The 22232-nt window shown below is 54.3% G+C and overlaps 1 protein-coding gene across 1 annotated transcript in view; it reads left to right on the top strand.

Annotated features, from left to right (window-relative positions):
• arhgef19 (Rho guanine nucleotide exchange factor (GEF) 19) overlaps positions 1-19468 on the top strand; it is a 76126-nt gene extending 56658 nt beyond the window's left edge. The window contains exons 6-16 of the mRNA XM_078425049.1: positions 1426-1670; positions 2372-2532; positions 3932-4084; positions 5318-5447; positions 7367-7441; positions 9274-9363; positions 11031-11194; positions 13960-14118; positions 16210-16292; positions 16955-17059; positions 18164-19468. Coding sequence (XP_078281175.1) covers positions 1426-1670; positions 2372-2532; positions 3932-4084; positions 5318-5447; positions 7367-7441; positions 9274-9363; positions 11031-11194; positions 13960-14118; positions 16210-16292; positions 16955-17059; positions 18164-18321 — 1523 coding nt within the window. The 3' untranslated portion in view covers positions 18322-19468. The remainder of the gene's footprint in view (positions 1-1425; positions 1671-2371; positions 2533-3931; positions 4085-5317; positions 5448-7366; positions 7442-9273; positions 9364-11030; positions 11195-13959; positions 14119-16209; positions 16293-16954; positions 17060-18163) is intronic.
• The last annotated feature ends 2764 nt before the right edge of the window (positions 19469-22232 follow it).

Here is a 22232-nt window from a genome sequence, read left to right on the forward strand (position 1 = left end):
GACCTATAGTGTCCGGGCCTACACCGTCCGGGCCTACACCGTCCGGACCTTCACTGTCCGGGCCTACAGCGTCCGGGCCTATAGCGTCTGGGCCTATAGTGTCTGGGCCTACAGTGTCCGGGCCTACAGCGCCCCCCGGGCCTAATATGGGACAAACGCGGTCCCGTACGGGACAAACTAATTCAGCCCAAAATACGAGATGTCCCGGCTAATACGGGACAGTTGGTGACCCTAGCCCTCAACCTCTGACGCTCCAAATGTTTTCCAACCTCTCCTTATAGCTGAACCCCCTAGTCCAGGCAGCATGCTTGTAAACCACTTTAGTACTCTCTCCAAACATCGTTAGTGGAGTGTGGCGACCAGAACTACACGCAATACTCCAGACGGCCTGTGTTCCGGTTCCATTCGTGGCCAGTGGCTCCCTTACGCCATCTTGCTTCCACCGGGAGTTATGGCAGCAGATGCTGGCAGGCTTTTTGGCCTTCATCACTGAATGATTTGCCAAACACAGTAGTAGCATTTTAAAATGTCAAGGTTTCAAGGGCAGTTTATTGTCACGTGTACCAATTAAGATTTACAATACAATATATCTTTATTGTCATTGTACAGGGGTACAACGAGATTGGGAATGTGCCTTCCATTCACTGCAATAAATTAATTAGCTAGTCAGTATTAATTTAAACAACCCAATGAAACAAATTAGAACAGTTTTAAAACAGAATAAAGTGCAAGTAGATCTGTGCCGGTTCACTGTGCGATGTGACCATCCGGCTCAGCAGGACCGGTTCATAGCAGCTATGGCCCTGGGGATGAAGCTGTTCCTGAGTCTGGAGGTGTGGGCGTAGAAGGCCTTGTATCGTCTGCCCGATGGTAGAAGTTCGAACAGACTGTTGCAGGGGTGTGAGGAGTCTTTGTGGATGCTGGTGGCTTTTCTAAGGCATCGTGTGTTGTAGATGCCCTCCAAGGATGGTAGCTGTGTTCCGATGGTCCTCTGAGCTCGATGGACTACCCGCTGAAGAGCTTTCCTAAAAAATACAGCCATACTAAAAAAAAAGCAAATTGGAGGAACAGCACCTTATATTTCGCTTGGGCAGCTTACACCCCAGCGTTATGAACATTGACTTCTCCAACTTCAAGTAGCCCTTGCATCCCCTCTCTCCCTGTCCCTCCCCCAGCCAAGTTGACGTGCTGGCTTCAGAGTCGGCTCGCTGAGTCTCATTGTCTGTGACTCGTTTTCACCGTGCCCACAGCTAACATTGGCCTGCTCCCTTCACCGTCGTTACTTTTTTGCGTATCTTTCATTCCTCTATGTCTCTCTACATCACGGTCCATATTTCTCGTTGCTTGTGAGCGGAGCACCGAGGCACGTTCCTTGTCTGTGTACGTACTTGGCCGATAAAACTTATTCAATTCAATTCAACTCAGCGATCCTGTACCAGGAGTACAGTAACGTGGCGAGCGACCGGGAGATCCAGCGGCAGAAGCGGGCTGACACGGTGATCGAGGACGACGACGTCCTGGTCCACAGCAAGACCGGCTCGCTGCCGCTGAACCTGTGGTCCCAGCGGGCGGCCCGAGGCAACGCCTTCGCCCTGTGGCAGGACATACCCGACGTGAGGAGGAGCGGGCTACTGGACAGGATGGGCAACGAGAGGAGGAAGCTGCAGGAGGTGAGGGGGCGTGGGGGGGGCACGCACACAGACGTGGCACCCAGGTGTCGCCAACTTCCACCCTCCCAAATACGGGACAAAGGGTGACGTCACCGCCCCGCGCCCCCACGTGACCTCACCCAGCCAGCGGCCACGTGCTCCCGCTCCACCAATGGCGGCCGCCCGGGCCGGGAGGCAGGTTGCTACGCGACCTCTGTTAGGCGGCGCCCAGGCCTCTGGGCCTAGAATGTCCGGACCTACAGTGTCCGGGCCTAGGACGGCCGGGCCTACAGCGTCCGGGCCTACTGCGTCCGGGCCTACAGCGTCCGGGCCTATAGTAACTCGCGTAGGGTTACCAACTTCCTTACTCCCAAATACAGGTCACCGCCCCGCGCCCCACGTGACCTCACCCAGCCAGCGGCCACGTGCTCCCGCTCCACCAATGGCGGCCGCTTGGGCCGGGAGGTGGGTTGTTACGCAACCTCCGGCCGCCATTGGTGGAGCGGGAGCACGTGGGCGCTGGCTGGGTGAGTTCACGTGGGGCGCGGGGCGGCGACGTCACCCTTTGTCCCTTATTTGGGAGCGATGAAGTTGGCAACCCTACTAATACAGGACAAGGACGGTCCCGTACCGGCACAAACTAATTTAGCCCAAAATACGGGATGTCCCAGCTAACATGGGACGGTTGGCCACCCTACAGTGAGGTCTCTTGTTTCTATCAGGCCAAGTTTGAGCTGGTCACCTCGGAAGGATCCTATCTTCACAGTCTCACCATCACCGTCGAACACTTCCAGAATTCCAGGGAGCTCCAGGAATGTCTCAATGCCCAGGAAAAGCAGTGGCTGTTCTCAAAGCTGCCGGAAGTCCGGGAAGTCAGTGAGAGGTAAGTACTGCACCTGTCAGAGGGAGAGGGCCGGAGAAAGCTGACACGGCCACCGTGGGAATAGGACCCATGGTGAAAGAGGATAGTGCATCCTTCAGTAGGTGGACTCCTACCTGCAGCTGCTACTCACCCCTCTGTGGACAAAAGAGAGGGTACACCTGACCCCAGGGTGGCTGAGTGAGGTGGACTGGACATCCCTGATGCCAATTATGTGTGTGTGTGAGTGTTTGTTTGTGTGTGAGTGTGTGTGTGTGTGTGTGTCTCCGTGTGTGTGTGTGTGTGTGTGTGTGTGTGTCTGTGTGTGTGTAAGTGTGTGTGTGTGTGTGTGTGTGTGTGTGTGTGTGTGTGTATGTGTGTGCATATGTATGTGTGTGTGTATGTGTGTGTATATGTGTGTGTGTGTGTGTGTGTCTGTGTGTGTGTGAGTGTGTATGCGTGTGTGTATGTGTGTGTATATGTGTGTGTGTGTGTGTGTGTCTGTGTGTGTGTGAGTGTGTATGCGTGTGTGTGTGTGTGTGTGTGTGTCTGTGTGTATGTGTGTATATACATATATACATTTATATATGTGGGTGTCTAGGTGCATTTATATTTCTATAAATGTGTAAATGTGCGGGTACCTATATATAATACTGTGTATACACACACACACACACACACACACACACACACACACACACACACACACACACACACACACACACACACACACACACACACACACACACACACATATATATATAGGAAAATAACTGCAGGTGCTGGTTCAAATCGAAGGTTGACACAAAATGCTGGAGTAACTCAGCGGGTCGGGCAGCAGCTCAGGAGAGAAGGAATGGGTGACGTTTCAGGTCGAGACCCTTTTTCTGAAGAAGGGTCTCGACCCGAAACGTCACCCATTCCTTCTCTCCTGTGATGCTGCCTGACCCGCTGAGTTACTCCAGCATTTTGTGAATAAATACCTTCGATTTGTACCAGCATCTGCAGTTATTTTCTTATATATACATAGATATACATATATCTACATATACATATATGTCTTTGTGTGTGTGTGTGTGTATCTATGTGTGTGTGTATTTCAAAACTAAACTAAACTAAACTAATTTAAACTAAACCAAACCAAAAGTAAAGTAAAATAAACCAAACTAAACAAAATTAAACGAAACTGAAGACAGGTACAGAGTGCTGGAGTAACTCAGTGGGTCAGGCAGCATCTCTGGAGAAAAAGGACGGCTGACGATTTGGGTTGGAACCTTTCTACAGAGCCGGAATGTCACCCCTCCTTATTCTCCAGCCCCGCTGAGTTACTCCAGCACTTTGTGTCTGTCTTTAGCATCTGCAGTTCCTTCCTGGACCAAGCTGGACCCAGTTCAGAGGTGTTTTCCTGCTGTTGCCCCCCCAGGTTCCTGCAGCAACTGGAGGAGCGGCTGTTGAAGGACATCCTGAACTTTGACGTGTGTGACATTGTGCTGGCCCACTGCCCTGCCTTCAGGAGAGTCTACCTGCCGTACGTCACCAACCAGGCCTACCAGGAGCAGACCTACCAGCGGCTACTGTACGTGTCGACACTGCACACACACATACACACACACACAGCCACTGGGTTAGAATGGGCTCCATCACTAGGGGGCGCCAACTTCCTCACTCCCAAATAAGGGACAATATGTGACGTCATCCCCCCCGCACCCCACGTGACCTCACCCAGCCAGCGGCCACGTGCTCCCGCTCCACCAATGGTGGCCGCCCGGTCCGGGAGGCAGGTTGCTACGCAGCCTCCGTTAGGCAGTGCCTGGGCCTCCGGGCCAACACTGTTTGGGCCTACAGTATCCGAGCGTACACTGTCCGGGCCTACAGTGTCCGGGCCTACAGTGTCCGGGTCTACAGTGTCCGGGCCTACAGTGTCCGGGCCTACACTGTCCGGGACTACAGTGTCCGGGCCTACACTGTCCGGACCTACACTGTCCGAGCCTACACTGTCCGGGCCTACACTGTCCGGGCCTACAGTGTCCGGGCCTACAGTGTCCGGGCCTACAGTGCCCGGGCCTACAGTGATTGGGCCTACATTGTCTGGGCCTACAGTGTCCGGGCCTACAGCGCCCCCTGGGCCTAATACGGGACAAGGGCGGTCCCGTACGGGATAAACCAATTTGGCCCAATATACGGGGTGTCCCGGCTAATACGGGACAGTTGTCGACCCTACCCATCACTGTGTGAAGCAGCACCACGGTCTATAATGATGCACGTGCCACAATGGAGATCAGGGCCGTTCGATGGATAATTACCCGTGTGATAAACAGGCTTGGTCTGATAGTGTTGAGCTTGTGGACACAATCCATGGTGGAAGCTACTGAACGGCACGGTGGCGCAGCTCACTGTGCCACAGACTACCGACTACAGGTGCTGTCTGCACGCTCCCCCCGTGACCTGCGTGGGTTGTCTCCAGGTGCTCCGGTTTCCTCCCACATCCCAAAGACGTGCGGGTTTGTCGGTTAATCGACGCTCTGTAAACTGGCCCCTCGTGTGCAGGGAGTGGATGGGAAAGTAGGATGATGTGGAACTGGGGTGAATGGATGATCGATGGTCGGCACGGACAGGGAGGGCCGAAGGGCCTGTTTTCCATGCAGTAGAACTAAGCTACATCGGCCACAGACGGGTCAGAGGGGATATCAGGTGGGGTTCCTGGTCTTGATGTCCATCCATTAAATCTCCCTGGGCTCTGGGTGTGCACGTTTGCTTTCAGATGTGCGTGGACTTGATGACACAGTTGTTCTTTGGATGGCAATTGCAGGCAGGAGAATCCCAGGTTCCCAGGTATCCTGGCCAAGCTGGAGGAGGATCCCATCTGCCAGCGGCTGCCTCTCGCCTCGTTTCTAATCCTGCCCTTCCAGAGGATAATGCGACTGAAGATGTTGGTGGAGGTAAAGGCAGCGTGACAAATCCCACCCCCCCCACCCCCCCTCTGTGCATCACCCCTCGTGCTCACTCCACAACCACTCCGCTTGGTCTCCACTTGGGAGGCCGTTTGTCCCATCCACCCCCTGCTGGGTCTTTGAAGGACCTCAACTTGGAACTTGGTGCTGCACGGTGGCGCGGCGGTAGAGTTGCTGCCTCACAGCGCCAGAGACCCGGGTTCCATCCCGACTACGGGTGCCGTCTGTACGGAGTTTGTACGTTCTCCCCGTGACCTGCGTGGGTTTTCTCCGAGATCTCCGGTTTCCTCCCACACTCCAAAGACGTGTCGGTTAATTGGCTTCAAGTCAAGCCAAGTCAATTTTATTTGTACAGCACATTTAAAAACAACTCACGTTGACCAAAGTGCTGTACATCAGTGCAGGTACTAAGAAACGAACATACAATGGCACACAAACATAACAGCACGTACATAAACAGTTCACAGCGCCCCCTCAGAGGGCCTCAATCGCTAGGGAATAGGCTTGGTATAAATTGTCCCCAGCGTGTGTGTAGGATAGTGTTAATGTGCGGGGATCGCTGGTCGGCGCGGACTCGGTGGGCCGAAGGGCCTGTTTCTGTGCTGTGGTCTCTAAAATCTATAGTCGGGCAGCATCTGTGGAGGGAATTGACGGGAGACGTGTCAGGTCAGGACCAGTGTAGGAGGGAACGGAGGCTGAAAGTGCTGGAAGTGAGTGGTTGGAAAGGCTGGTGAAGAACAAAACATGCACCTGAAGCAGGTTTAGATAGTTGATGGATAAAATCTGAAATTACCCAGAGAGAAAAAAAACACGCTGGGAACTACCAGAAGCAAGGTGGACCCTCTCAAGAAGGACTCCCCCATTCCTTCTCTCCAGAGATGCTGCCTGTCCCGCTGAGTTACTCCAGCATTTTGTGTCCATCTTTGGGGCAAACCAGCCCCTGCAGTTCCTTCCCACACATGGACCTGAAAGGCCCATCTCTCCACGCCTGACCTGCTGAGTGTTTCATGCACTTTCCGCCTTTAATTTAATTCTTGCTATTGAGGGCGTGCAGCGTAGGTTTACTAGGTTAATTCCCGGAATGGCGGGACTGTCGTATGTTGAAAGACTGGAGCGACTAGGCTTGTATACACTGGAATTTAGAAGGATGAGAGGGGATCTTATCGAAACGTATAAGATTATTAAGGGGTTGGACACGTTCGAGGCAGGAAACATGTTCCCAATGTTGGGGGAGTCCAGAACCAGGGGCCACAGTTTAAGAATAAGGGGTCGGCCATTTAGAACGGAGATGAGGAAAAACTTTTTCAGTCAGGGAGTTGTAAATCTGTGGAATTCTCTGCCTCAGAGGGCAGTGGAGGCCAATTCTCTGAATGCATTCAAGAGAGAGCTGGATAGAGCTCTTAAGGATAGCGGAGTCAGGGGGTATGGGGAGAAGGCAGGAACGGGGTACTGATTGAGAATGATCAGCCATGGTCACATTGAATGGGGGGGTACTGGCTCGAAGGGCCGAATGGCCTCCTCCTGCACCTATTGTCTATTGTCTATAATTTGTCTGTGCTTGCCTTAGGATCACTGAACCAGCCAGTGAACGATAACAGAGTTGCACCGAAGATAGACACAAAACGCTGGAGTAACTCAGCGGGACAGGCAGCATCTCCGGAGAGAAGGGATGGGTTGCACAGTTCTTTGGTTTAGTTTAGTTTACTTTGGAGATACAGTGCAGAAACACAGCGCCCTTCAGCCCACCGAGTCCGCGCCGACCAGCGATCAAAACCTCACCCATTGCTTCTCTCCAGAGATGCTGCCTGTCCCGCTGAGTTATGCCAGCATTTTTGAGTCTATCTTCGCTTTAAACCAGCGCCTGCAGTTCCTTCCCACACAGACAGAGTGCGCCCTTTGTATTGCAGAATATACTGAAGCGGACCAAGCAGGGATCCCAGGACGAGGAATCAGCCACCAAGGCCTGCGATAAACTCAAGAAGGTGAACCTCTTTTTCCAAAAATAAACTTTATTCAGAGTAACAAAGTATCTAAGGAGCAAGAAGACAGAGTGGCGCGTTGGCGCGTCGGTAGAGTTGCCGCCTCACAGCGAATGCAGCGCCGGAGACCCGGGGTCCATCCCGACTACAGCGCTGTCTGTACGGAGTTTATACGTTCCCCCGTGACCTGCGTGGGTTTACTAGGTTGATTCCCGGGATGGCGGGACTGTCGTATGTTGAAAGACTGGAGCGACTAGGCTTGTATACACTGGAATTTAGAAGGATGAGAGGGGATCTTATCGAAACATATAAGATTATTAAGGGGTTAGACGCGTTAGAGGCAGGAAACATGTTCGCAATGTTGGGGGAGTCCAGAACCAGGGGCCGCGTAGTCTAAGAATAAAGGGGGGGCCATTTAAAACTGAGGTGAGAAAAAAACTTTTTTACGCAGAGAGTTGTGGATTTGTGGAATTCTCTGCCACAGAGGGCAGTGGAGGGCAATTCACTGGATGAATTTAAGAGAGAGCTAGATAGAGCTCTTAGGCCTAGCGGAATGAAGGGATATGGGGAGAAGGCAGGCACGGGTTACTGATTGCGGACGATCAGCCATGATCACAATGAATGGCGGTGCTGGCTCGAAGGGCCGAATGGCCTCCTCCTGCAGCTATGTTTCTGTATTTCTATGTTTGCTGGAATGCTGCCTGGATTAGAGGGTTTTAGCCACAAGGAGAGGTTGGACAAACCTGGGTTGTTTTCTCTGGAGGGTCAGAGGCCAGGGGGAGACCACCTTCTTCTTCTTGCGTTTGAGGCAGCAGCAGTTATGAAGCTGCTTCTGCTTCTGCTTCTGCTGCCTCTGTTTGTTGTCGATCGCCTGACTGGGGCCTGTTGGGCAGGGCTCACCATGGGGAGGTCGACAACGTGAGCCCCAGGAGAGACCCGATAGCAGAGGGCCGACGGTCAGAACCTTCCCCCTCAGCGGGGAAACTCACGGGCTGGAGGACGTAGCTTTGAGGTGAGAGGGCCAATGTTTGAAGGAGGTGTGCTGTTTTGTTGCCTGGGTGTCCGGAACGTGTTGCCAGGGTGGGGTGGGTGTCCGGAACGTGTTGCCAGGGGGGGGGTGGGTGTCCGGAACGTGCTGCCACGGTGGGTGGTGGAGGCAGAAAAGATGGTGACAAATGAGAGGCTTTTTAATGGGCGCATGGACATGCAAGGAACGGAGGGATATGGATCCTGTGCAGGAAGAGATTGGTTTAATCTTAAAAAGGGCGGCACGGTGGCGCAGCGGTAGAGTTGCCGCACTACAGCGCTTGCAGCGCCAGAGACCCGGGTTCCATCCCGACCACGGGTGCTGTCCGTACGGAGTTTGTACGCTCTCCCCGTGACCTGCGTGGGTTTTTATCCGGGACCTTCGGTTTCCTCCCGCACTCCAAAGACGTACAGGTTTGATTGGCTTGGTGTAACTGTAAATTGGTAGGTTGATTGGCTTGGTGTAACTGTGGTGTAACTGTAGGTTGCCTGTGGTGTTAGTGAGCAGGGATCGCTGGTCGGCACGGACTCGGTGGGCCGAAGGGCCTGTTTCCACTCTGCATCCCTAAAACTAAACTGAAAAACGAAGCCTAAGTTTGGAGTTGTGGATGACTGGGCTCTGGTGGTCTTATCTCTCCCCCTCTCTCTGCGCTGAATCTCTAAGCTAAGCTTGGCCATTTGTAGGGCACGGTCGTAGTGGGCCGCAGGGCCTGCTCCTGTGCTGCACTGTTCAGTCAAGCCTGAGCCGATTCTACCAGAGAGAGATTGCTGGAAACACAATAACTCTCTGGTCTTCCCCGCTCTCCCAGCTCACACGGGAATGTAACTCCAGTGTCCAGTCGATGAAGAGGACCGAGGAACTCATCCACCTCAACAACAAGTTCCATTTTGAGAGGAAGGTGAGTGTCACACACCTGCCCCGTAGATCCGGCTGTTCAGCTTTGCTGTGGGGAAAGAACAAGGGGGGAGGTGGGAGGGGGCCGGAGAGATCGAGAGTGTTTTACTGTCAGGAAAAGAAAACTGCAGATTTGCTGGTCTAAATACGAAGGTAGACACATAGAAACATAGAAACATAGAAACATAGGTGCAGGAGTAGGCCATTCGGCCCTTCGAGCCTGTACGCACCGCCATTCAATATGATCATGGCTGATCATCCAACTCAGTATCCCGTACCTGCCTTTTCTCCATACCCCCTGATCCCTTTAGCCACAAGGGCCACATCTAACTCCCTCTTAAATATAGTCAATGAACTGGCCTCAACTACCTTCTGTGGCAGAGAATTCCACAGATTCACCACTCTCTGTGTGGAAAAAAAAACTTTCTCATCTCGGTCCTAAAAGACTTCCCCCTTATCCTTAAACTCTGACCCCTTGTTCTGGACTTCCCCAACATCGGGAACAATCTTCCTGCATCTAGCCTGTCCAACCCCTTAAGGGGTGGAGTAACTCAGCGGGACAGGCAGCATCTCGGGAGGGAAGGGATGGGTGACGTTTCGGGTCGAGACCCTTCTTCAGTATCAGACCAGTCTGAGGAAGGGTCTCGACCCGAAACGTCGCCCATTCCTTCTTCCAGCCAGCATGTGCAGGAAGGAACTGCAGATGCTGGTTTAAATACTGCAGCTTCTTGTGTCTACAACCAGTCTGTATGTTCTCTACTGCACACCTCTAGAAATCCAAGAGAGTATTGGTCCACATAGACGTACTTGAGTTTGAGTCTAGTTTATTGTCACGTGTACCGAGCTACCTTCATTGCGTGCTAACCAGTCAGCGGAAAGACAACACATGATTACAATCGAGCCGTCCATTGGCAGCAAGCAGACGGCACGGTGGCGCAGCGGTAGAGTTGCCGCCTTACAGCGAATGCAGCTCCGGAGACCCGGGTTCCATCCCGACTACGGGCGCCGTCTGTACGGAGTTTGTACGTTCTCCCCGTGACCTGCGTGGGTTTTCTCCGAGATCTTCGGTTTCCTCCCACACTCCAAAGACGTACAGGTTTGTCGGTAAATTGGCTGGGTAAATGTAAACATTGTCCCTAGTGTGTGTAGGATAGTGTTAGTGTGCGAGGATCTCTGGTCGGCGCGGACTTGGTGGGCCGAAGGGCCTGTTTCAGCCCTGTATTTCTAAACTAAACTGAAAAGCGAAACCTAACTTTGGAGTTGTGGATGACTGAACTTGGTGGCCTTATCTCTCCCTCCCTCTCTCCCCCTCTCCCCCCCCCCTCTCTCTCTCTCCCCTCCCCCTCTCTCTCTCCCCCTCTCTCTCTCCCCCTCTCTCCCCATCTCTCTCTCCTCCTCCCCCCCTCTCTCTCTCCCTCTCTCTCCCCCTCTCTCTCTCCCCCTCTCTCTCCCCCTCTCTCTCCCCCACTCTCTCTCCCCCACTCCCCCTCTCTCTCTCTCCCCCCCCACTCCCCCTCTCTCTCTCCCCCTCTCTCTCTCCCCCTCTCCCCCACTCCCCCTCTCTCTCTCCCCCTCTCTCTCCCCCTCTCTCCCCCTCTCTCCCGCTCTCTCCCCCTCTCTCCCCCTCTCTCCCCCTCTCTCTCCCTCTCTCCCCCCCCCCTCCCCATGCAGATCTTCCCGCTAATCTCCCAGTCGCGCTGGTTGGTGAAACACGGCGAGCTGACGGAGGTCCACTCTCAGACCAACAACACAGCCAGCTCCAAGTTCAAGCTGTCCAACAGGCCCATCTACCTGCACCTCTTCAACGACTGCCTGCTGCTCTCCCGAAAGAAGGAGTAAGTGGCGTTTCCGTTTGCCCTGCCCTTTGTGTAGAGGCAACTTCGGTCCCATCCCGCTGATGCCCTCCCCGCCTGCCAGCACTTCATGGAGGGTGGAACCGGCCGACCTTGACGCAAGCCAACACCAGAGAGATCTTCAAGATCTGCTGAAGTTCAAGTCGAAGGTATCACACAACGCTGGAGTAACTCAGCGGGTCAGGCAGCATCTCTGGAGAGAAGGAATGGGTGACGTTTCGGGTCGAGACCCTTCTTCAGACTGGTTAGGGATTGGGGAAACGAGAGATATAGACGGTGATGTGGAGAGATTAAGAACAATGAATGAAAGGTATGCAGAAATAGACAATAGACAATAGGTGCAGGAGGAGGCCATTCGGCCCTTCGAGCCAGCACGCACCGCCATTCAATGTGATCATGGCTGATCATTCTCAATCAGTACCCCGTTCCTGCCTTCTCCCCATACCCCCTGACTCCGCTATCCTTAAGAGCTCTATCTAGCTCTCTCTTGAATGTATTCAGAGAATTGGCCTCCACTGCCTTCTGAGGCAGAGAATTCCACAGATTTACAACTCTCTGACTGAAAAGGTTTTTCCTCATCTCCGTTCTAAATGGCCGACCCCTTATTCTTAAACTGTGGCCCCTGGTTCTGGACTCCCCCAACATTGGGAACATGTTTCCTGCCTCTCGGAAACAGGCCGTTGTAAGCTCTGAATCAAAGTTCTGAACTTCGCTATTCCGAAACGTCACCCATTCCTTCTCTCCTGAGATGCTGCCTGACCCGCTGAGTTACGCCAGCATTTTGTGATACCTTCAAGATGTTTCAGTTTAATTAGTCGTTTATTGAAGTAGTAATACAAACAGATGTCGCAGGTCTGCTTGGAACTACATCTCACCCTGGCCCCTCTGTGTCTGACCTTCCCGTCTCTACAATCCCAGAGATCATTCCCTAATTCTGTCTCCTCTTCGAGCTGAACGTCACAGCTTGCGGGAACGTCAAAGGCCAAAGTTCAGGAGGCCGCGTTTATTTACCATGGGAAAGAGGCTGCTACAAGATCGCCAGGCTGGAACTTTCCAGAATCAAAAGCAGCAGGAGCCAATTAATCCAGGAGACTAATTAATAGCGGCATGGCCCAAACCCAGAGGTCACGGAGAGATCATGTTCAGAAATACTCGGAGCAGAATTGGGCCATTCGGCCCATCAAGTCTAGTCCGCCATTCAATCATGGCTGATCTCTCTCTCCCTCTCAACCCCATTCTCCTGCCTTCTCCCCATAACCCCTGACACCCGCACTAGGGGTACTAGAGCGCAGCGGTAGAGTTGCTGCCTCACAGCGCCAGAGACCCGGGTTTGATCCCGACCACGGGCGCTGTCTGTACGGAGTTTGTACGTTCTCCCCTGTGACCTGTGTGGGTTTTCTCTGGGATCTCCGGTTTCCTCCCACACTCCAAAGACGTACAGGTTTGTAGGTTAATTGGCTTGGTATGAATGTAAATTGTCCCCAGTGTGTGTAGGATAGTGTTAGTGTGCGGGGATCGCTGGGCGGCGCGGACTCGGTGGGCCGAAGGGCCTGTTTCCGCACTGTATCTCTGAACTAAACTACACTAAACTCAGCAGGTCAGGCAGTATCTCCGGAGAAAAAGGATGGCTGATGTTTTGGGTCAGGAAGTCTGAAATGTCACCCATCCTTGACCTGCAAGATTGTGTGTCTTTGTCCCCGACTATTCCATGTGTTACTGACCTTCAGTGCAAGGGATGAGATAGATGAGGCCATGTGTGCCGTGATCGTTCATGAATTCATAAGTGATAGGAGCAGAATTAGGCCACTCGGCCCATCAAACCTACTGCACCATTCCATCATGGCTGTTCTATCTCTCCCTCTCAGTCCCATTCTCCTGCCTTCTCCCTATAACCTCTGACACCTGCACTGATCACCAATCTGTCTATCTCTGCCTTTAAAAATATCCACTGACCTGACCTCCACAGCCGTCTGTGGCAATGAGTTCCACAGATTCACCGCCCTCTGGCGAAAGAGATCCCTCCTTTAGTTTAGTTTAGTTTAGTTTAGAGATACAGCGTGGAAACTGGCCCTTCGGCCCACCGGGTCCGCGCCGACCAGCGATCCCCGCACACTAACACTATCCTACACACACTAGGGACAATTGTTACATTTACACCAAGCCCATTAACCTACAAACCTGCACATCTTTGGAGTGTGGGAGGAAACCGGAGAACCCGGAGAAAACCCACGCAGGTCACGGGGAGAAGGTACAAACTCCGTACAGACGGCGCCCGTAGTCAGGATGGAACCCAGGTCTCCGGCGCTGTGAGGCAGCAACTCTACCGCCGCGCCACCGTGACGCCCTCAGTGATAACGTGTGTGTGTGTGTGTGTGAGTGTGTGTGTGTGTGTGTGTGTGTGAGCATATGTGAGTGTGAGTGTGTGAGTGTGTGCGAGTGTGTGTGTGTGTGTGTGTGTGTGGGGGTGTGTGTGTGCGTGTGTGCGAGTGTGTGAGTGTGTGTGAGTGTGTGTGTGTGTGAGCATGGCTGTGTGTGTGTGTGTGTATGTGTGTGTGTGAGCGTGGCTGTGTGTGTGTGAGCATGTGTGTGTGTGTGAGCGTGGCTGTGTGTGTGTGAGCATGTGTATGTGTGTGTGTGTGTGTGTGTGTGTGAGCATGGCTGTGTGTGTGTGAGCATGTGTGTGTGTGTGTGTGTGTGTGTATGTGTGATACTGTGAACCACTGACCGTTTGCCTTTGCTCCCCACAGCGCGGACAAGTTTGCCGTGTTCGTCCACGCCAAGAGTGATGAGCTGAGGCCGAAGGACCTGAACATGAAAGTGCACGGTATCCCGGGCCACGTGTTCCACCTGCAGCTCCTGGGGCAACAACACGCCAAGCAGCAGATCCTGTTAAGAGCCCGCACCGAGTGAGTGTCCAGCCAGCCAGTCAGCCAGCCAGCCGGCCAGCCGGCCAGCCAGCCGGCCAGCCAGCCAGCCAGCCATGGGCAACCCCAGTCAAACCCACCCGATAGTGAGAGGCCCAGATAGAGTGGATGTGGAGAGGATGCTTCCACCAGTGGGAGAGTCCAGGACCAGAGGGCACAGCCTCAGAATTAAAGGACGTTCCTTTAGGAAGGAGATGAGGAGGAATGTCTTTAGTCAGAGGGCAGTGAATCTGTGGAACTCATTGCCAATAGGTTCTTTGCCAGTAGGTTAATTGGCTTGGTAAATGTAAAACTTGTCCCTGGTGGGTGTAGGATAGTGTTAGTGTGCGGGGATTGCTGGTCGGCGCGGACACGGTGGGCCGAAAGGGCCTGTTTCCGCGCTGTATCTCTAACCTAAACTAAAGATGGCTGCCAAGTCAGTCTAGGACAATGACTGCAGAAGCCGGTACAAATCGAAGGTATCACAAAATGCTGGAGTAACTCAACAGGTCAGGCAGCATCTCTTGAGAGAAGGAATGGGTGAGATCGCGGTCTGAAGAAGGGTCTCGACCTGAAACGTCGCCCAAGATGCTGCCTGACCCGCTGAGTTACTCCAGCATTTTGTGTGTACCCAGGTTTGTAGGTTAATTGGTTTGGTATCATTGTAAATTGTCCCCAGTGTGTGTAGGGTGGTGTTAGAGTGTGGGCATTGCTGGTCGGCGCGGGCCCGGTGGGCCAAAGTGACCTGTTTCTGCGCTGCATCTGTAAACCAAACGAAACTAAACCCGTGCCGTTGAGACTGGCAGAGGTGAGGATGCGGAGGGATTGATGTCCCTGGGAATCCGTGCCAGCGGATGTCTACAGATTGAGTCGTTAACCCACCAGCTCTCCCCTGCACATCCCCAGACGACCATCAGGTGGCAGCAGACGTCACCGATCTCCGCGGGCCAACTCTCCCGCCTCGGTCTGCCAGCTCAACGGGCAGCAACATGGCCGCCCGCCACAGGGACAGGTCGACGGCCGTCAGCCAACCTGCACTGTGCCCAGTTGCAGCGTGACCATGGGAGATAAACCCATCCCACCCTGTAAAGAGCAGAGCATTAAAAACATGGTTGATGTTTGAGAAGGCACATTTGGACAGGCACATGGATAGGATAGGTTGAGATGGACATGGGCCAAATGCAGGTTAATGTCCAGTCCACATATCCAGTGGGGTCAATGTCCAGTGGTGTCGATGTCCAGTGGTGTTGATGTCCAGAGTCCACTGACCCAGTGGTGTTGATATCCAGTGCACTGACCCAGTGGTGTTGATGTCCAGTGGTGTTGATGTCCAGTGCACGGGTCCAGTGCACGGGTCCAGTGTTGATCATGTACAGGGAGGGTGTACGCACCGTAGGCCCGTGTACACGGTGCCCCAGTGCAGGAGGGGGTGAGAGGCAGAGTGCAGGGTCTGATGGTACCGGGCAGGCTGAGGCCAGGCTGAGCCCAGTGGGTGAGGGGCAGAGTGCAGGGTCTGATGGTACCGGGCAGGCTGAGGCCAGGCTGAGCCCAGTGGGTGAGGGGCAGAGTGCAGGGTCTGATGGTACCGGGCAGGCTGAGGCCAGGCTGAGCCCAGTGGGTGAGGGGCAGAGTGCAGGGTCTGATGGTACCGGGCAGGCTGAGGCCAGGCTGAGCCCAGTGGGTGAGGGGCAGAGTGCAGGGTCTGATGGTACCGGTGCAGGCTGAGGCCAGGCTGAGCCCAGTGGGTGAGAGGCAGAGTGCAGGGTCTGATGGTACCGGTGCAGGCTGAGGCCAGGCTGAGCCCAGTGGGTGAGGGGCAGAGTGCAGGGTCTGATGGTACCGGTGCAGGCTGAGGCCAGGCTGAGCCCAGTGGGTGAGGGGCAGAGTGCAGGGTCTGATGGTACCGGTGCAGGCTGAGGCCAGGCTGAGCCCAGTGGGTGAGGGGCAGAGTGCAGGGTCTGATGGTACCGGGCAGGCTGAGGCCAGGCTGAGCCCAGTGGGTGAGAGGCAGAGTGCAGGGTCTGATGGTACCGGGCAGGCTGAGGCCAGGCTGATGTTGGGCGTGCGTTGTGATGTCTTCCTCCCTCTCCTCAGGAGCGAGAAGCAGCGCTGGATCACGGCCATGCTGCTGGCCGAGCGGGAGAGCGTGACGGAGCAGACGGAGCTGGAGACGGACGGTGAGATTCCCGCAGGGGGTCGGTAGTCCGTGCCAGAGTGTGGTGCCGGTGGGCTGGGCTTGTCTGATTGCGGGCGGGCGGGCGGGCGGGCGGGCGGGCGGGCGGGCGGGCAGACTGCGACTCGTGAAGGGCACGTTGCCAGGGGCGGCCGAGCTGCCACATTCCAGACACATTCAGCTGCTGAGCAAGACTGACCTCAACACAAAATGCTGGAGTAAGGAGGGTACAAAATCATGAGAGGAATAGACCGGGTAGACGCACAGAGTCTCTTGCCCAGAGTAGGGGAATCGAGGACCAGAGGACATGGGTTTAAGGTGAGGGGGGGGAAAAGATTTAATAGGAATCTGAGGGGTAACGTTTTCCACACAGAGGCTGGTGGGTGTATGGAACGAGCTGCCGGAGGAGGTAGTTGAGGCTGGGACTATCCCAACGTTTAAGAAACAGTTAGCCAGGTACATGGATGGGACAGGCTTGGAGGGATATGGGCCAAGTGCGGGCAGGTGGGACTAATGTAGTGCTCCTGTGCAGACAGCTCCCATAGTCAGGATTGAACCAATAGACAATCGGTGCAGGAGGAGGTCATTCGGCCCTTCGCGCCAAAAAAACCTGTGTGCAAAGCATGAAAGACTTAATACGATGCTATGGTTTTATTTTCCAAACAGACTCTCCACAAGTTCAGTGCGTGAAGACCTACAAGCCCCAGGAGGCTGATGAGCTGGCCCTGGAGAAGGCAGACGTCCTCGTAGTGAGAACAAGAACTAAAGATGGTGAGGGGTGCTTTGCCTCCGTCCTTGTCAAGGGTTGCCAACTGTCCCGTATTAGCCGGGACATCCCGTATTTTGGGCTAAATTGGTTTGTCCCGTATGATACCTCCCTTGTCCCGTATTAGGCCCGGGGGGGGGGCGCTGTAGGCCCGGATATTGTAGGCTAACGGAGTGCGTTCGGGGAGCGGGGCCTTGTGCGTTCGCCTAACGGAGGTTGCCTAGCAACCCGCCTCCCGGCCCGGGCGGCCGCCATTGTTGGAGCGGGAGCACGTGGCCGCTGGCTGGGCGAGGTCACGTGGGGCGCGGGGCGGTGACGTCACCTTGTCCCGTATTTGGGAGTGAGATAGTTGCCGACCATTAGTCCTTGTAGACTACGGCTTCAAAATTAGCTTCAGGTTTAATAGGGGGGAACCTCATTGAAACTTACCCAATAGTGAGCGGCCTGGATGGAGAAGATGTGGAGAGGATGTTTCCACTAGTGGGAGAGTCTAGGACCAGAGGGCACAGCCTCAGAATTAAAGGACGTTCCTAACGGGAAGGAAATGAGGAGGATGGGCCAAATGGCCTAATTCTACTCTTAGAACGTATGTATGGAAACCATACAAGCTGTTGTGCTTTTTGGGAGATAGTGTCACAGTGATACGGTCTTTGCAGATAAAACCATTATACAGGGCGGCACGGTGGCGCAGCGGTAGAGTTGCTGCCTTACGGCGAATGCAGCGCCGGAGACCCGGGTTCGATCCCGACTACGGGCGCCGTCTGTACGGAGTTTGTACGTTCTCCCCGTGACCTGCGTGGGTTTTTCTCTGAGATCTTTGGTTTCCTCCCACACTCCAAAGACGTGCAGGTTTCTAGGTTAATTGGTTTGGTATAAATGTAAAAGTTGTCCCTGGTGGGTGTAGGATAGTGTTATTGCGCGGGGATCGCTGGTCGGCGCGGACCCGGTGGGCCGAAAGGGCCTGTTTCCGCGCTGTATCTCTAAACTAAACTAAACATCGAGGCAGAAGTGGGCTTGATCACGGCGCGCTCAGTATTTCCTTCCCAACCCACTGTCGACCCAACTCGCTGCCATTTGTTCCTCACTGGCTTCTCCCTTTCCGACCGCAGGCTGGATCGAGGGCATCCGCTTGTCAGACGGAGAGCGAGGATGGTTCCCGGAGTGCCACGTGGAGGAGATAACCAACCGGGACGCCAGGATACGCAACCTCCGGGAGAAGAATCGGATCAAGCACGCCACGCAGAAGCTGCAGGAGGAACGCCAGTGACCAACGGCACCCGGCCGTATCTGAGACAATGCCGAGAGTGCGGAGACCACGCACATCCCCAATGCCAGGAGCTGGTGCACTCTGGGCATCTACAGATGCCAGCCTGGGCAGTTCATAGACCGACAGTGTGGAAACAGGCCCTTCGGCCCATCTTGCCCGCGCCGGCCAACATGTCCCAGCTACACTAGTCCCACCTGTGCATTGTGACACATTCCTCCTGTGACCACCATTAACATTTCCTGTGACTTGTGCCAAAGTCGACCTTCTGTCGGTTCGGACCAGACGGGATAGCCTTCGTTGCCCTCGCGCATCGATGAGCCTTGGGCGCCCAACACCCTGTCTGTCGCCGGTTTGTGGTTTGTCCCTCCTCGGACCACTGTCGGTCGGTAGGTACTCACCACTGCTGACTGGGAGCACCCCACAAGCCTTGCCGTTTCACAGATGCTCTGACCCAGTCGTCTGGCCATAACAATTTGGCCCTTGTCAAAGTCGCTCAGGTCTTTACTCCTGCCCATTTCCCCTGCATCCAACGCGACAACTTCAAGAACTGACTGTTCACTTGCTGCCTAATATATCCCACCCCTCGACAGGTGCCATTGTAACAAGACAATCAATGTTATCCACTTCGCCTGTCAGTTGTCGTAATGTTTTGGCTGGTCGGTGTAGACCAGCACGTCCTCACAACCTTGGTACCTCGGCTTCTGAACTTGCTGAATGCAACAACGTTGTACCCGCGTTGTACCGAGGCAGCGGCAGGTGTAGATGGAGGCGGTGGGAGGCGAGGTTGGTTTGTGTGTGATGGTCTGGCCTGCGTCCACAACCTTCTGCAATGTCTTGCGGCCTTGGACGGAGCTGTTCCCGCCGCGCGCCACGATAAAACGCACTCCGCGGCGAATCTGTAGAAAGTGCGTCCAGAGTGTCGAACCTCCTACGCCTTCCAAGGATGGCAAGGAAGGGTGGAACCTCCAGCGTAGGTACAGACTGCCGGCATCCTCCTTCAGCTGCCCTGTCTGGGGAGATGCTATGCCGGTACATCCTCAGGTGTAGGAGCTGCTCGTTGTGTAAATAGACGGTCGTTCCGATCGCGGTTCTCTCCTGCCGCGCGTGGAGTTTTTACGGGAGAGGACGGGTGCACTTGGTGGCGGCTCGCTGGGATCGGGACGTCTCGGGGGGGCGGGGGGGGGGGGGGGGGGAACGGGGGGGAGGGAAGGGGCGGAACAGTCCGGGCATTCAGAGCTTCTCAGAGACGGAGAGAGTTAGCGGACCCCATGATCGTGGCCTGCCTGGTGCAGGTTATACGAGTGGGGTCAAGATGCACGAGGAAGCGTCCCGCCTCGCGCCACCACGGTCCAGAGTAGAAGGTCTCTCGCGGCCAGCGCTTGAACACGGGGCGAACCTTGTCCGACCCCAGCACGTCAAACGCGGCTGAAATCCGCTGGAAGCGTCTCAATGAATGAGATATATATAAATATGTATATATGTGTATGTATGTATAATGCATACTACAGATGTTCCCCGACTTACGATGGGCCGACTTACGATATTTCGAAGCCGCAAATCGCGTCCGGACACGTGATCGCGCGCACTGAGTACATTTCCCCGTACGGTATTTTCGGTTTGCGATGGGCTTCTCGTACGTTTAGGAGCTCCTCTGCACTGCCATTTCAAACCAAAGCACTCCCTCAAGGACGTCCCTGTGTAGCACTTACGGCGTGCGCAGGTAACAGAGCTACCACGCACACACATGGGCAGGCAGGACATGTGCACAGAGACAACATACAATCCAAGCCAAAATATTTGACGGATTGGCTCAAATAGACTGCCGCTGATCGATGCTCTGGAATGGCGCCAGGATTTCCAGGTGTTATGTGGATTTTTTTAATGATTTATACCGTCAGAACACTGATGTAACTTTTCTATTTGGTGTAATAATTAAAAAAAACATCCTTCCTGTCCTTGGATAAATTCTGGCGAGCTTTTATTTTGTTGTTGCCTTGCTCGATGGTGCTGGGCCCCCCGCCCAGGACTTTGAGCAAGGCACAAAGTTTCCACCGGGAGACACAAAACTCTGGAGTAACTCAGCGGGCCAGGCAGCACCCCTGGGCACCCGAAACGTCACCCATTCCTTCTCTCCAGAGGTGCTGCCTGACCCGCTGAGTTACTCCAGCGTTTTGTGTCTACCTTCGATTTAAACCAGCACCTGCAGTTCTTTCCCACACGAAAAGTTTCCGCGCTGTATCTCTAAACGGCACGGTGGCGCAGCGGTAGAGTTGCCGCCTTACAGCGAATGCAGCGCCGGAGACTCAGGTTCGATCCCGACTACGGGCGCCGTCTGTACGGAGTTTGTACGTTCTCCCCGTGACCTGCGTGGGTTTTCTCCGAGATCTTCGGTTTCCTCCCACACTCCAAAGACGTACAGGTGTGCAGGTTAATTGGCTGGGCAAATGTAAAAATTGTCCCTAGTGGGTGTAGGATAGTGTTAGTGTGCGGGGATCGCTGGGCGGCGCGGACCCGGTGGGCCGAAGGGCCTGTTTCTGCGCTGTATATATAAATCTAAAAAGAAATCTAAACTAAACTAAACAAAGCAGAGGAGGAACGGTGCCCAGTTTCCCAGCTGGGATCAGTTTGTGTTGTGGGAGGGCGCGTATGGGAAGTAGGCTTCTCATGGGATATCTATTCCCATCCTTGCAGATGGCAAGGGTCAGCGTTTGGAATGGAATGTGCTGTTCTATTGGGAAAGTTTTGGCAAAGTTGCAGCAGTCATTCGGCGCACGATGCGCCCGGCAAGCACGCCAGGAAGGCAACGCTCCACTGGGAGATGCAGTGCGGAAACAGGCCCTTCAGCCCAACCACTCCATGCCGACCGGCGAACACCCATTACTTGGGTCGCCAACTGTCCCCTATCAGCCGGGACATCCCGGGCTAAATTGATTAGCCCTTGTCCCGCGTTAGGCCCGGGGGGCACTCTAGGGGCGGCACGGTGGCGCAGCGGTAGAGTTGCCGCCTTACAGCGAATGCAGCGCCGGAGACTCAGGTTCGATCCCGACTACAGGCGCCGTCTGTACGGAGTTTGTACGTTCTCCCCGTGACCTGCGTGGGTTTTCTCCGAGATCTTCGGTTTCCCAAAGGCGTGCAGGTATGTAGGTTAATTGGCTGGGCAAATGTAAAAATTGTCCCTAGTGGGTGTAGGATAGTGTTAGTGTGCGGGGATCGCTGGGCGGCACGGACCCGGTGGGCCGAAGGGCCGGTTTCTGCGCTGTATCTCTAAATCTAAAAAATCTAAAATCTAGGTCCCGACACTCCAGCTTTCCGACATCTTAGCTCGGGGACAGTGTAGGTGTCAGGGCGCCCAGCCAGCGTAGGCAAGGGCGGTTCCATACGGGACAAACTAGCTTAGCCCACATTACGGGATGTCCCGGCTGATGTGGGACAGTTGGCAACCCTACTCCAAAAGCTCTCTATTATCTTTTGCTTCTCACCAGCCACCATCTTGCTTTATTTATCAAGGAACAGTACAGGAACAGTACGGGCCTTTCTGGTTGTGCCAAACATGAGGCCAAGTTTAGATAATCTCCTAAAATAGACACACACAATGCTGGGGTAGCTCAGCGGGACAGGCAGCAACTCTGGGTAGAAGGAATGGGTGGCGTTTCAGCTGGAGACCCTTCTTCAGATTCAATACTCCAGCATTTTGGGTCTATCTTCAGTGAACACCAGCATGTGCAGTTCCATCCCACACTATGATAATCGTGTTTGCCTTAGAAACATAGAAAATAGGTGCAGGAGGAGGCCATTCGGCCCTTCGAGCCACCACCGCCATTCATTGTGATCATGGCTGATCGTCCACAATCAGTAACCCGTGCCTGCCTTCTCCCCACATCCCTTGATTCCGCTAGCCCCTAGAGCTCTAT

The sequence above is a fragment of the Rhinoraja longicauda genome, chromosome 30 (assembly GCF_053455715.1).
Source record: "Rhinoraja longicauda isolate Sanriku21f chromosome 30, sRhiLon1.1, whole genome shotgun sequence".
In the NCBI taxonomy this organism is placed as follows: domain Eukaryota; kingdom Metazoa; phylum Chordata; class Chondrichthyes; order Rajiformes; family Arhynchobatidae; genus Rhinoraja; species Rhinoraja longicauda.